Here is a 14,125-nt window from a genome sequence, read left to right as displayed (position 1 = left end):
AGTTCCAGCCAGTTGATGCTTCGAGATTGCTCTGCGTTGGGCCAAACCCCCTGAACGTACTGGGAGTTGCAGTGGGCTCCCCAACCTATGAGGCTGGCGTCTGTGGTCACGACGGTTCTGCGGGGTTCTCTGAACGACGTGCCCTTGGAGAGGTGTTGAACCTTGGTCCACCAGTGGAAGGAGAGGCGCAGAGCGGGGCTCAAACGAACTTTGCGATGGTTGGAGCTGGCAATGTCTTTTTGAAAAGGCAACAGAGTCCACTGAAGGGGCCGAGTGTGAGCTCGAGCCCAGGGCACAATGTGGATTGTGGAGATAAACATCCCGAGCGCTCTGGCGAGAAGCATGACGTCTGCGGATGTTTGTTGCATCAGGGACCTTGCGATGCTTGTGATGGCAGTGATGCGATCTGGAGACAGGAAGACCATTGCCTGCAGGGTGTCCAACATTGCCCCAAGATGTAGTAGGCGTTGGGTTGGTTGGAGATGGCTTTTGTCGAAGTTGACAAGCCAGCCGTAGGTCTGCAAAACATTGAGGGTGATCATTAAATGATGATGAGCCAGCTCTTCAGATTTGGCCCGTATGAGCAGATCATCCAAATATGGGTAGATATGAACCCCTTGGGTCCGAAGGTAAGCCACTAGGATGAGTAGCACCTTGGAAAATACTCTTGGAGCAGAGGAGAGGCCAAAAGGCATCGCTCTATATTGAAAATGTTGGTGGCCAAAAGCAAACCGAAGAAACTTTCTGTGGGCTATGCAAATGGGTACATGGAGATACGCTTCCTTAAGGTCGATAGAAGCCAGGAAGTCTCCTTCATGCAGACTCTCGGTAATGGAATGGAGAGATTCCATTTTGAACTTGCGGTATGTTACAAAACGGTTGACAAACTTGAGATCCAATACCGCCCTCCAAGATAAATCTCGTTTTGGCACAGCAAATAGGAGGGAGTACACCCCTTCCGATCTCTCAGTTGTGGGAACTGGCTCTATTGCCGCTATGTGCAAGAGGTGATGTATAGCTGTCTGCATGATGTTGTGCCTGGCTGGTGCCCTTGGGCAAGGAGACGGGTGGAATCTGTCTGATGGGGTTGCCCAGAACTCTATGGTATAGCCATAAGTGAAGAGGTCCCTGATCCAGGAGACCGTAGTAAGGCGCAGCCATCGATCTCCAAAATTAAGTAATCTGCCACCTATGGGGATGGCGTTAATACTACTTGTGTAGGCGAGGACCTCCCCTATATGAGGACGATGAGTTGCCCCTGCGCCCTTGGTACTGACCTCTGCCCTGGAAGCGTCGGTTCCAGGAACCCCTGAATGCGTTGGAATCATAGGGTCTGAAATCGCGGCCTCGTCCTCCTGGCCGCGTTCCTCGAAAAGGCTGGTTAGAACAAAAGGAGGGAAATCGCCTGAAGGGCCTGTGGTCGATGTTCTTGACTGTGGCTAGAACCGGCTTATGGGCGTCTTTTGGATCAACCAGAACTGCCTTTAGAGCTTCCTCGCCGAAGAGTAGAGATCCGGAGTAAGGAGCCTTGGACAGGTTCAATCTGGCCGCTGAATCAGCTTGCCAGTGGCGAAGCCAGAGGGTACAACGAGCGACTATTTGAGTCGTCATGGCTCGTGCCCCTAATTGGGTGGCATCCAAAGTGGCATCGGCCACAAAGGCTGCGGTCTTACGTAATTTCAATAGTGCTCTTTTGAAGGCGACAGGATCAGGGTTATCATCCTCTAGAAGGTCATCCAGCCACATCATAGATGCTCTGGAGAAGATGGAGGCTGAGGCGGAGGCACGCATGGGTAGGGCAGTGGCCTCGTGGTTCTTGCGGAGGGCGAAGTCTATTCGACGCTCAGTAGTATCTTTTAGGTGGGATTCCCCTTCCCTGGGCAAGATAGATCGTGAAACGAGGCGAGCGATCGGTTCATCTATGCCAGGGACATCTAACTTGGTGGCGAAGTCTGGGGCTAGGGCGTAAAGTCTGTCAGCCATGTTCTTGAAGCGTCGAGCTTTGAGTGGGTGGGCCCATTCTTCGGAAGTTAATCTGGCAATTGGGTCCGACACCAGGATGTAGTGTTCAGTAGGTGCAGGGGATTTGAGGACCTTGGCCCCTTTGAGAGCTGGAGCGGACGAAGTTGAAGGCGCAGTCTGGAGACCAAGGGTGTGAAGTACCCTACGTGCGAGCGGTTGGTAATCTGAGGTATTGAACAAGCGATACGATGTATCCTCCTCATGATCTGAATAGTCGCTCCAGTCGTCTCCTTCAACATGGTCAGTGAAAGTTAACTCCTCCGCATACAAGGCTTCGTCCGTACATCTGCCTCTGGCTACATCAAAGGGATCTGGTGAGCAGGAAGGATGAGCAGCATGGAACGCACGTTGGTCCATGTTGAGTGGGGGTATGGCAGGAACCTGTGGTAGTGACTGCATTCGTGTGAAATAAGCCAGCATGGCTTGGAGTTGGGAGAGGAAATCAGGAGACAGCTGCAGACCAGATGTGTGAGATGTATGTGCCTGGTGGGCTATTGGAACAGATGTCTGAGGCGGTAAGCCAGAGGTAGGTTCGTTAGGCGAACCGTGAGGGGGAAAGCCAACAAACTCTTCCTCGTCAGAGGCCGTAGCAGGAGAATGGAAAATATCACTTATGTGTGTCTGTGCTGTGGTAGTTGTTGGCACAGAGACATAACGAGGGCGCTTTGGTTTACTATGGCTGGAAAGATGTTTTGTCTTAGCCAGTGCTTTGGCATGTCTGGTCTTAGACGTGTTAGTATGTTGTGGCTTGGCTGATTGTGGCATGTCTGGCTGATCTGGCACCATGTGTGTTGATGGTGACATGCCTGGCTGTTCTGCCATCTTATATGAACCTGGGTGCAGTACACTGCCACGGAGGGGGCAGGATGTAAAGACTTGAACTGGCACAGCGTACTACCACGGAGGGGGTAGGATACACTGGCAGATGGCGAATGCACTGCCACAGAGGGGGCAGAATGCACAGAAGTATCAGCGTTAATATAATATAGGCTGTTTAGAGTAGGCACACTCAGATTAGTGCTGTAGGCTGGGTTTTTGGCTTGTTCACGGCCCCATAGGGGGCAGGATATGTAATGTAAATCAGATTTAATACAATTCAGCCACTGATATTAAAGCTCCAGCCTTGATAATGTAATCCAGCCACTAGGATTAAAGCTCCAGCCTTGATAATGTAATCCAGCCACTAGGGTTAAAGCTCCAGCCTTGATAATGTAATCCAGCCACTAGGATTAAAACTCCAGCCTTGATAATGTAATCCAGCCACTAGGATTAAAGCTCCAGCCTTGATAATACAATCCAGCCCACTAGGATTGGAGCTCCAGCCTTGATAATATAATTCAGCCACTATGATTACAGCCACAGTAAAGTGTGTAAATCAGTTGTGTGTAAATTAGTCAGCAGCACATATACACAAACGTACGGATAGATAGTCTGTAGGTGAGGTATCCGATAATAAGGGGAACAAAAAGGGCGGGAAATTCAAATTCTGAAAGAAGAAAGAGAAAAAAAAAATGGCGCCCGGAAAAAAGGAGTGGGGAAAAAAGGCAGAGAGGGAAGAAGCAATGGCGGCCGTCGGAGGCGAACTGGAGGAAGGGCTGCCCAGCCGATCTCGCCAAAAACCGCAGTAGCGGCTCCAAAAAATCCCCGGAGAAAACAGGTAGGGGAAAAACGGCAGCCACCGCAGAGAGAGCCGCCGTCGCGGTCTGTAAAGCCCTCAGTGGGATTTAAGCCACGTTGCGAGGGCGATCTGAGGCAGAGGGTTAACGGCGGGAGCCGCAGTTGCAAGCTCCCGCTGAGATCGGATAAGCCGCAGCCGCGGCAACCGATCGGGGGGGGGAGAGGTTAACAGCGATCAGGATCAGAAGCGATCAAAAGGGGAGAACCGCAGCCGCGGTCCTTGAGGGAGCCCCCTGGCTAAAGAGACAACTGAGCGGGGGGGGGGCTAGAAACTGCCAAAACGAAGAGAGCCGCAGCCGCGGTCTCAGAGGGAGCCCCCAGTCAAGTAAATAAAAATAGATTGAATAGCTCTGAGGGAAGGGTGAGGAAGCCGCAGCCGCGGTCCCTGAGGGAACCCTCAGAGGCTAAACACAAACAGAAAAAGAGAAAGGATTTAAAGACAGATACGAGACTTAGCTAAATGCTATGAAAATTCCAATCTTGTTCATACGAAGGCAAGAATGAACTGGAGAGTGGGAGGGGCATGACGTCCCTAGTCTTGACTTCAAAAACATTCTTGCCTTCGCACGATAGGTGGAACTATTTCCCACAGTGATGGCCCACTTCCTATGGAAAATTACTTTATTTGCTTTCTCCAAAGTTTTCACAGAATCTTTAGCAAACCCGTTTTACTCCTACAAGTTCAGCAACACAAGGTCTCCCTAGGACAAAACTGAGTCATTTATATTCCCAAGGAAGAGCCAATGGCATGCTCCTGTTGCTGCTACAGGAACAGTCCATTGGTTCTGGCTTGCCAATATAAATTCTGTCACAAACTGCAGCCCTGTGCATCAACACTACATAAACATAAGCATGCTGCAAAGTAGTGTCTCCCTAAATGAGAGTATATTATAGTTTAAATTCCATCCTTTGCATATAATTGATCAGCTTTTTCAAAAGTGTTGATCCTTTTAGTCCTTTTACCCATTTAGTCCATTTCCTTAAGCCTACAGTATAAAAGTGCTGCTCGGTTGGTTTTTTGTAGTTTAACAGGCTATGTTCCAGACTATGGTCTGAAGGCACATGAAGCCACCACCTTGCTGAAGCTAGCAGGTCTGGGTCTGGTCAGTGCCTAGTTGGGAGGCTGCTTGGGAACCACATGTATGCCACCTTGGGTTCCATGGTGAAAGAAAGGTGGGGTATAAATGTAACAAATAATAAATAAATAAATAACATCCTCAAATGACATCTGAATACACAATATGCTTTTAGATAAGCCATGGATTTTGAAATCAATAATAGACATAGACCTTATATGGGCTTAAGTCATGGATCACTTTAGACATTATGAGTTTCTTCCATGGATGAAACACGTGCAGGAAGTTGTGTGGAAAAATGTAAGATCACCTGTTCTTTGTAGTTGTATAGTATATATATGATGGAAATCTACAGGAAATTACAGTTTCCTAGCACTGATGCAGTTACATTTGACAGCTAAGAGACTGTCAGATGACTGTACTGATAAGTTACCTGCAATGTGTAGAAGAACTGTTAATATTTGAAGTAGCCCTAAATATTAACTGGGCATAACATTGCAGCTAATAGGTGCATTCCATCTCCAAATCCATGGACCTTTCCTTCCTGCTCTCCTACAGAGAAGCTGAATTACACTTGATAGCATTCTGCATAACTAAAAACTATAAAGTTAATCCTGAAGTAGTGTCCTTGCTGCACCTTGGTAGGGTACTGAATGAACAGTGAACTAGGGGGGTTGGAATTTACCCAAGTGATAAAGTGGTAAATGGGGCAGCCCAATGGAACCATGAGTTACCAATCCTAAAAGCACTGCACTGGCTGCCAGTGAGCTACCAGGCCCAATTCAAGGTGTCAGCAGTAGCATATAAAGCCCTAAATGGCTTGGGACCCAAATATCTAGAAGAGCACCTTCCCCAGTATCACCCATTTTGGACTCTAAAAATCAGCAGACGAGGCCTTGTTGGAGGTGCTGCCACACAACAGCTGCCTGGTTGGTGCTGACCTGTGACAGGGCTTTTTCAGTGGTGGCTCCCTAGTTATTGAATGCCCTCTCCAGTGAGGTGTATCTGTCGCCATCACTATTCACTTTCTGGGGGAATTTGAAAACATTCCTTTTTACCCAGGCATTTGATGGCTAAAGGGGACTGCTCCTGACAACCTGAAGATCACTGATGAAATAACATTTTTAACTTTTGTGTTTTAGAACATTTTTAACTGTTTTTAGAATGCTTTCTTTTCTGTTAAGTTGTTCTCCTGATATGCTTGCCTCCAACAACAGTTCATGCCAGCTTGCCACACACCACATGGTTTGAGGTTGCAAGCACAAGGGTCCACTTCTCAAGCCAACAATATTGTGTAATGTAACTGTATCACAACACCATGAAGATAAGAGCAGAATTTCACTGACGGGTTTTAGGTTTTGCTGTCCCATACCACCACACCATTTTATTTACTTATTTTACAAAAAATATATACTGCTTGATTATTAAAAACTCTAAGTGGTTTACAAAGGTCCTTGCAAACCATGGGCCCTTGTGCACTTTACTGTCCTGGCACTTCAAAATGACCTTCCCACTCTATAGTCAAGGATTATCAGCACTTTAATACTTAAAAGAATACCTGAAATGTAGAGAAAATTCTTTTAGGCATACCTTGAGAAAGGGGACAAGATAGGGCTGGGGGGAAGACTTTAGCTCAATGTAGAGTTTCTTGGTAAATTCTTCAGGTTCCATTTTAGCTTCCTATGTAGAAAAAGAAGTTGTAGCACAAGTGTAGGCACATCTGGTGAACTACACGTTAACAGCAGAAGCCACCAATTCATCGACATTCAAGTACTAACATTTTAGTCAATTATGCTTTTAAGAGGTTATACGAAGGCTTTCAATAGCAGTCTGCCTGAGACCAATTTTCAAAGGTTAAGAACTAGCAATAGCAGCAAATGAGGTAGATTTCTAAGTTGTTCCTAGAAAGCTGGAAATGGACCAAAGGTTGAAAAAAATGCTTGCCTTGAGGAGAGATTTGTTTGATGAAATATTTGCGGCCACGTGACCAGACAGACTGTATGGAGTCACCTTTCTACTAGTTTAGAACACAAGGATTACAGGCTTGCTTCCCAAAGCAGTGTGATAAGACAAAACAAATTCCTTCCTATTGTTTTGTTCCTCTCTTCTGTTTGTACCATAGACTGCTATAACTTGCCTATAACAAACTTGCTCAAGTGAAGCAGAAATAGATCTACAGGAGGGTTGTCACACAAGCTATACTACAGTCACCTTGTGAAATGAAATTCGAAGCAAAGGGTCAGGCTTCTGGCAATTATAGTACTCCAAGCTTAATGAAGGTGCTGCAAAAGTCTAAAACCTTTACATATGCAAATTCATTTTGCAACCAAATACAAATTTCCTGTTCATATCACATGCAGCATGCATGTTTTGACAAATTATAGAAAAACAGATTTGAAAGGAGGAACATTTCATGGCTTGAGGAGCACACAGGAGTGGCTCCTGCCATGGTGCACCCAAGAATCCTGCATCTCCCCAACCGCTGCCTCAGTACTAAGACCAGAACATCAGCCAGCAGCCAGGCTGCCTAACAACTGGATCCTTGCCCTGTGCCATGCCAAACTGTGCACTGGGGCCTTACTAAACCCGTATAAATACCCATATAAAAAATCTCTCCTGTATACTACACCCTTACTGCACTGGGTGCACAAATCACTTCTGAGTAAAGACATTTAGGATCAGGGCACAAATACTTGCAGATGAACTTTTACCAACAGACTTTGTACCAGATTCTTCACATTCTGCCTCATTTCAGGTGCTTGAGACCCACTGGATGCCAGTTTTATTAGTGTCGCTAGGAAGTTTTTGCACTTTTTCGCATTTTCCAGCATTTCCTGACAGGAAGCCAAAAGCAAGAGCATAAATTGAATTCTGTTCGGCTCTAACATAGTGGGAAAGGTATGTAATCTTTGACAATGTTATACTTACTGATGAACTGCTTGCCTGTGCTACTGTTGTGCCTTCTATGTCAGGAACTGGTTTTGGAGCAAGGGATAGTACAGAAGAACCAGAAGCAGGAGGCTTTGTTGATGGTCCAGTAATCAAAGATTTTGCAGTAGTAGTTGTGGTTCTACTATTTCCGGATGTTATTGACTGAAAGAAATGTAACATTTAAATGGCTAATTTCAATTCTGACAGGAATAAGCAATACAGAAACTGCTATTAGGCAGATGTCTTTGTTGCATTGTTTTTGGTGCTCGCTACAAACTTTTGTTTACACAAGTCTACTCCAGACACATAATTCTATTATGTACATTTGTTTTAAAACTGTCCAGACATGTAGATTGTGTCAATTTTCCTTTAACTGCTTTTATCTATATTTTGATACATTTTATGTCTTATTGTTTAAAGGCAATTTTTATTAGTATTTTCAGCTTAGTGTGTTTTGTTAATTAAGCAGTACATAAAACTTGTTAAATAAAAAACTGCATTCATTCAAGTCGTATTATGCTTTATAAAGCAGCATATCATGACCTACCTCCACAAGAGGCTCTAAGGCCAGCTCTATCAGGCTCCTCATCTCCCTGAACTATTTACATTCATGCTGGTCATTATAGCTATAACTTTAAAAAGTGGTGCACACATTTGCTTTTCTCTTCTTCCTTCCCATAACTTTTTTCTTTGTATATCTTTTAGATTAAACTGCCTTGTTTTAATTCAAGACTGGATTTGAAGGGTCTTCTCCACCTAAACATGACAGCTTCTCTAAACACTGTATTAGATTACACTCCATCTCAGTTTGTCTCCCATTCGCACATTAAGGAGAAGGCAAACAGATACACAACATTACACATATAGGTGAGCACATTATTTTATTTATTTATTTATTACGTTCATATCCCACGCTTCCTCCCAGTAGGAGCCCAGGGTGGCAATGTAAACCTACCCTAAAACTCAAAGATTTAGCAATAAAGTTTTAGCCTATTCTTGACATTAAGTGATAGATAATAGCAAATTTCACCAGCCACCAAAAACTGAGAATCGCCATCACTGAAGACAGCTCATAAAACATGTTTAAAGGAACAATGCTTTGTTGCTCAATAGCAGCCAACCACTATAGACCAGTACTGAGGAATATGGACCACTAACCTGACCCAGTATGGCAGGTTATTGGAATAAGATAACAAGCAGAAGAAGCTTTCCCATTCCTCAGTATCTTTGAGTTAAAAATGGCAAGTGCACCAAGTGCACCTATGGATAAAGATTTTTTAAAGGATATAGAAAACATGACTTTAAAAGCTACCTTGCCATTTTATTAGATTTGTGAGCCAGTGTAATAAATATATTTACCACTTTAAAATAAGATGCAAAGTCTAGGGTGGTGTAGTGGTTAGTGTCAGACTGGGCCCTGGGAGACCTTGGCAGTGAAGCTCAGTGGGTGATCTTGGACCAGTCACTGTCTCTCAGCCTAAACTACCTCACAGGGTTGAAGTTAGGATAGAACCAGGAGGAGGGAACCACGTTTCTACACCATTGTGAGCTCCATGGAGAAAAGGTGGGATATAAATGCAATTATATTATTATTATTAATAATAATAATACCTGGATTATAGCAGTCTTCTTAACAGTAGAAGTAACAGAAGGAGTTGTCCGGCACACAGTTTTTACAGGAGCAGCTAGTACTTTAAGTACTTGAGTTCCAGAATTCTTTCAGAAAGGTAAGAGAATAGATACGGGTAAAAACCTTAAAATCAAGTTTCAGATAAGTGGTCAAGTACCATTTACTTCTAACTGGACACATCAGTGTTTTCCCGTATCTGAAATTGTTAAAAAGCCATATTTGGATAGGAAGATGTAAATAATGCAGAAAAGTGTCCAGATGCATGGCAAGTAGAATAGGTTTACATCTAAGACTAGGTAAAGTAGAGATGCTATGGCTTAAATAGCATTTAGGACTATGACTATTCAAGTGCTTGTTTGTATTTGCATATGTTGAAAATAATATTTCTTTGCCCATCTACTATCAGAGATAGTATGAGTATGAGTTGTATGAAGAGGCAAGAACAGAAAAACACTATGCTATAGGCAGTTAAAGTCCTACCTGGAGTCAACTGTGCCAATAGAAAATGCAAGGGATTCCTGCATCTAGTCCACATTCAGGTCACTACCACACATACATCCATGAAAGTGACAAACACCGATCCAACTCCTGCGAAAATCTACAGCAGCAAAAGCACTTGGAAATGTACAATTGAACAATTGAACTGCTAACACAGAAGTTTTACCTGTACAGTCTGCATTTTGACTGCAGGCATATTTGTAGGCAATGACTGTCTTACACTTGCATTATTTCGGGACTGGCTTTGGGCTTGAGCAAGTGCTTGTTGAGACACCAACATCAGCTGACCAGTGTTGCTTCTGACAAGAACTGTTCCTGCAGGAAAGAACACACTGTGAAATCTTCCACTACACATTCTTAATAGCAAACATATAAAACTAAATTAGCACAATTCAAACTTTTAAGCACAAGTCAGAAGGGCCAACAGCTGCCTGCACTGTACTTAATTCAAAAGCAATGACTTGTGCAATATTGTAAACATTTCTATAGAACTGCACACTTCCTTTCTAGGTTTCTCCATTTAAACATCTGGCTATTACTTTGTTGCTGTGTCATAATTAGTGTTACGACAAGCGTAGCTTATATTTTGAGCTTGTAAAAATCCATCAAACTATTTAAGAAGAAAGTCTGGCTTGGTTTACTCATGGATCTCTGCTGTAACAGCTTGCAAAACAGAGAAGTTAGACAGTTCTCACAAGAACATTAGTCATACTTTTTATAATATCGTGTTTCCAGTAATACCTCAGTTAATGAATCCTCCAGGAAGCTCCTTTTTAAAGATGAAACTGACCAGCTTTGTTTTGCTATCAATAAACTGATATGCCTATTACTTTGCTTTAAGGTGAAACTGACCAGCCTGTGTCTATTTTGCTATCAATAAACTGGTAAGACTATGCTTTTGCTTTGCTAGGATGAAACAGACACGTGTTTGCTTTGCACTAAAAAGATCTCTTACTTTCTCCCAGGTCTGGGGAGTGAAGAATGCAGTATGATTCGGGGGAGAGTGGTGGGTGAAAAATGGAAATGAACTGCCTTCAAGTCGATCCCCACTAATGGCTACCCTATGAATAGGGTGTTCATGGTAAGCAGTATTCAGAGGGGGGTTACCATTGCCTCCCTCTGAGGCTAGTCCTCCCCAGCTGGCTAGGGCCTGCTCAGCTTGCCACTGTTGCACAAGCCGACCTCTTCCTTGTCCGCAACTACCAGCTGGGGGGCAACTGGGCTCCTTGGGACTATGCAACTTGCCCATGGCTGCACAGGTGGCAGGGCACGTAACCCGAGCCACTCACTGTGGGGGTGATCTTTAGCTGGCCCTTCACATCCAGGAGACACAAGCGGGGATTTGAACTCAAAGACTCTGGACTCCCAAGCCAGGCTCTCCTCCCCACTGTGCTATAACCAGCTGAGGTGTTGAAGCTGTCCCCACCATCTATGAACAGATGTAGGAACCTATCCCTATTATTTCCATGTTATTCCTGCCTCTGGTACCAAAGTTTCTGTTAAAGAAGTAATGCCCGGGAACACATCTACTTTGTTAACTGAGGTATTACTGTATTTATTCATTCATTCTTTATTTCACATATTTATAACCCATCCTTTGTTCAAGGGTCCCAGGTACAAACCTTTTAAAATCATAAATATATAAAAACATAGTACAACCATCAATCATCATCAATCAAATGGCAGCAGGGACAAAATGAAAATGCAGCCAGCGCACCCTTCCCCAAAGTCCTGAACTATGGTGTGTTTTCACTTACCTTTGAAAAGACTGTAACATCAGAGAATGATGCACCGAGAGGATGTCATTGCATAACAGATATTTTAAAAGTAACTGTGACAGTCAATAGACAATGTGTGTGTTTTGCGTACTTTTGAAACCATGTTTATACCTACAAGTTCATTTTTCGGCATGCAATCTCATGTTTGATATTCTTCACCAGGCAAGGTCTGTATGCTGGTCTTTGAAGATGGGCAGTCCAGACATAAACAATCAAAAGAATGAAGAATCCTGATGAAGTGCTTTCTTTTATACACCTTTAGAACCATTTTCTAGTGTAGCAAGGTCTAGAGCCCCTGAAGAAACACTGCAGATTCTATTATTCTGAATAATAGTTCTATTATACGTCAAGAGTTACCAATGTGGATACCACTGGTACACATGCACCACTAGGGACCTTTCCTGATGTCTACAAGGTTAAGCCTGTCTACTGAAATTAGGCATGAAAGAAGAATTTTATTGTTACCAATGGAATAAGTTGTCATATGTGCTTGTGGGCAATGCCCATTACAGTTTCTCCAGTTTGCAAGTGTGCACACAGGCTCAAAATAATAGTAATAATAATAATAATAAAATTTTATTTTTAGGCCGCCTATCTGGCTGAATGAACAGCCACTCTAGGCGGCGTACATAATTAAATTTAAAGTACACTTATAAAATACATAAAAATACAATTATAACATATTCAGTTACCCCCATCTGTACACTATAAAACTAAAATTAACTAGGGATTCTATATGCCCGCTGAAATAGCCATGTTTTTAGTCCTTGGCGGAAACCTACCAAGGAAGGGACATGGCGTAGATCGTATGGCACAGAGTTCCAGAGGGTGGGGGCCACAACCAAGAATACCCTTTCTCTGGTCCGCACCAGTCTAGCTGTTTTAACTGGCGGGACCGAGAGAAGGTCTTGAGAGGCTGATCTTGTCAGGCGGCATACTTGGTGATGCTGGAGGCGCTCCTTTAGATACACTGGACCGAAACCGTGTAGGGCTTTAAAGGTTAATACCAACACCTTGAATTGGGCTCGGTAAACAACTGGTAACCAGTGTAGATCTTCAAGTACCGGGGTGATGTGATCCCGCCGGCGGCTGTTCGTAATCAACCGTGCCGCCGCATTCTGTACCAGCTGTAATTTCCGGACCATCTTCAAGGGTAGCCCCACGTAGAGCGCATTACAGTAGTCTAAGCGAGAGGAGACCAGTGCATGCACTACCCGCGGGAGCAGATGAACCGGAAGAAAGGGTCGCAGCCTCTGTATCAGATGCAATTGATACCAAGCTGCCCGGCTCACTGTTGATACCTGAGCCTCCATGGACAGCTGGGAGTCAAGAATGACCCCGAGGCTGCAAACCTGGTCCTTCAGGGGCAAACTAACCCCATTCAGCACCAGGTCAAAATCTCCTAATCTTCTCTTGTCTCCCACAAGCAGTACCTCGGTCTTGTCGGGGTTCAGTTTCAGCCTGTTGCCTCCCATCCATTCACTTACGGACTCCAGGCACTTGGAAATGGTCTCCGCAGCCAACTCCGGTGAGGACTTAAATGAGAGATAGAGCTGAGTGTCATCCGCATATTGGTGGCACTGCAGCCCAAATCTCCTGATGATGGCCCCCAGCGGCTTTACATAGATATTAAATAGCATGGGAGAGAGGATAGAGCCCTGTGGCACACCACAATTAAGAGGCCAAGGGTCTGAAACCTCCTCCCCCACTGCCACTCGTTGGTGCCTGTCAGAGAGATAGGATCGGAACCACTGTAGCACAGTGCCCCTGATTCCCAATCTCTCCAGGCGATCTAAAAGGATACCGTGGCCGACGGTATCAAAAGCCGCAGAGAGATCCAGGAGGACGAGGAATGAGTATTCACCCCTATCCAACACCCTCCTCAAATCATCCACCAGGGTGACCAAGGCTGTTTCAGTTCCATGTCCAGTCCTGAAGCCCGATTGGAATGGATCTAAATAATCCGCTTCCTCCAAGTGTGTCTGTAACTGTTTGGCCACCACGCGTTCGATCACCTTGCCCAAAAATGGTAAATTGGAGACTGGGCGGAAGTTATTCAAATCTTGGGGATCCAAGGAGGGCTTCTTTAAGATGGGCTTTATTACCGCCTCCTTGAGGGCCGATGGCAATGCCCCCTCTTCCAAGGAGGCATTTACCACCGCCTTGATCCCTTCGCTCAGTCTCTCTTTACAGCTCACAATGAGCCATGTAGGGCAAGGATCAAACAAACAAGTGGTCGGTCTCACAGTAGAGAGTACCTTGTCCACTTCCTCAGAGGGAAGAGGCTGTAACCGATCCCACCGGACCGGATCGCAACTGACCGCCTCTGGCCCGCTTCCTGTGTCCACGGCGTACGGAATCGAACTCTTCAGACGATCCATTTTATCCGCAAAATGTTTTGCAAATGCGTCACAGGAGGCTTTAGAGTGCTCCAAGGGTTCCTGCGCAACTGGACCGACCAGGCTTCGGACCACTTGGAACAACCTCCTGGGACAACATTCTGCAGATGCAAT

At 44.8% G+C, this 14,125-nt stretch overlaps 1 protein-coding gene across 4 annotated transcripts in view; it reads right to left on the bottom strand.

Annotated features, from left to right (window-relative positions):
* TAF4B (TATA-box binding protein associated factor 4b) overlaps positions 1–14,125 on the bottom strand; it is a 120,184-nt gene that overhangs the window by 72,642 nt on the left and 33,417 nt on the right. For 3 of the 4 annotated variants that reach the window (XM_061597504.1, XM_061597514.1, XM_061597485.1), the window contains exons 2-6: positions 10,001–10,149; positions 9,318–9,422; positions 7,704–7,868; positions 7,487–7,609; positions 6,366–6,455 (exon numbers count right to left, since the gene is read on the bottom strand). In XM_061597504.1, coding sequence (XP_061453488.1) covers positions 6,366–6,455; positions 7,487–7,609; positions 7,704–7,868; positions 9,318–9,422; positions 10,001–10,149 — 632 coding nt within the window. The remainder of the gene's footprint in view (positions 1–6,365; positions 6,456–7,486; positions 7,610–7,703; positions 7,869–9,317; positions 9,423–10,000; positions 10,150–14,125) is intronic. The other variant, XM_061597494.1, reaches the window with a different exon arrangement.

This window comes from Rhineura floridana, chromosome 1 (assembly GCF_030035675.1).
Source record: "Rhineura floridana isolate rRhiFlo1 chromosome 1, rRhiFlo1.hap2, whole genome shotgun sequence".
NCBI classification, from domain to species: domain Eukaryota; kingdom Metazoa; phylum Chordata; class Lepidosauria; order Squamata; family Rhineuridae; genus Rhineura; species Rhineura floridana.
Note: the sequence above shows the minus strand (reverse complement) of the source record. Positions and strands in the feature narration are given on the sequence as shown.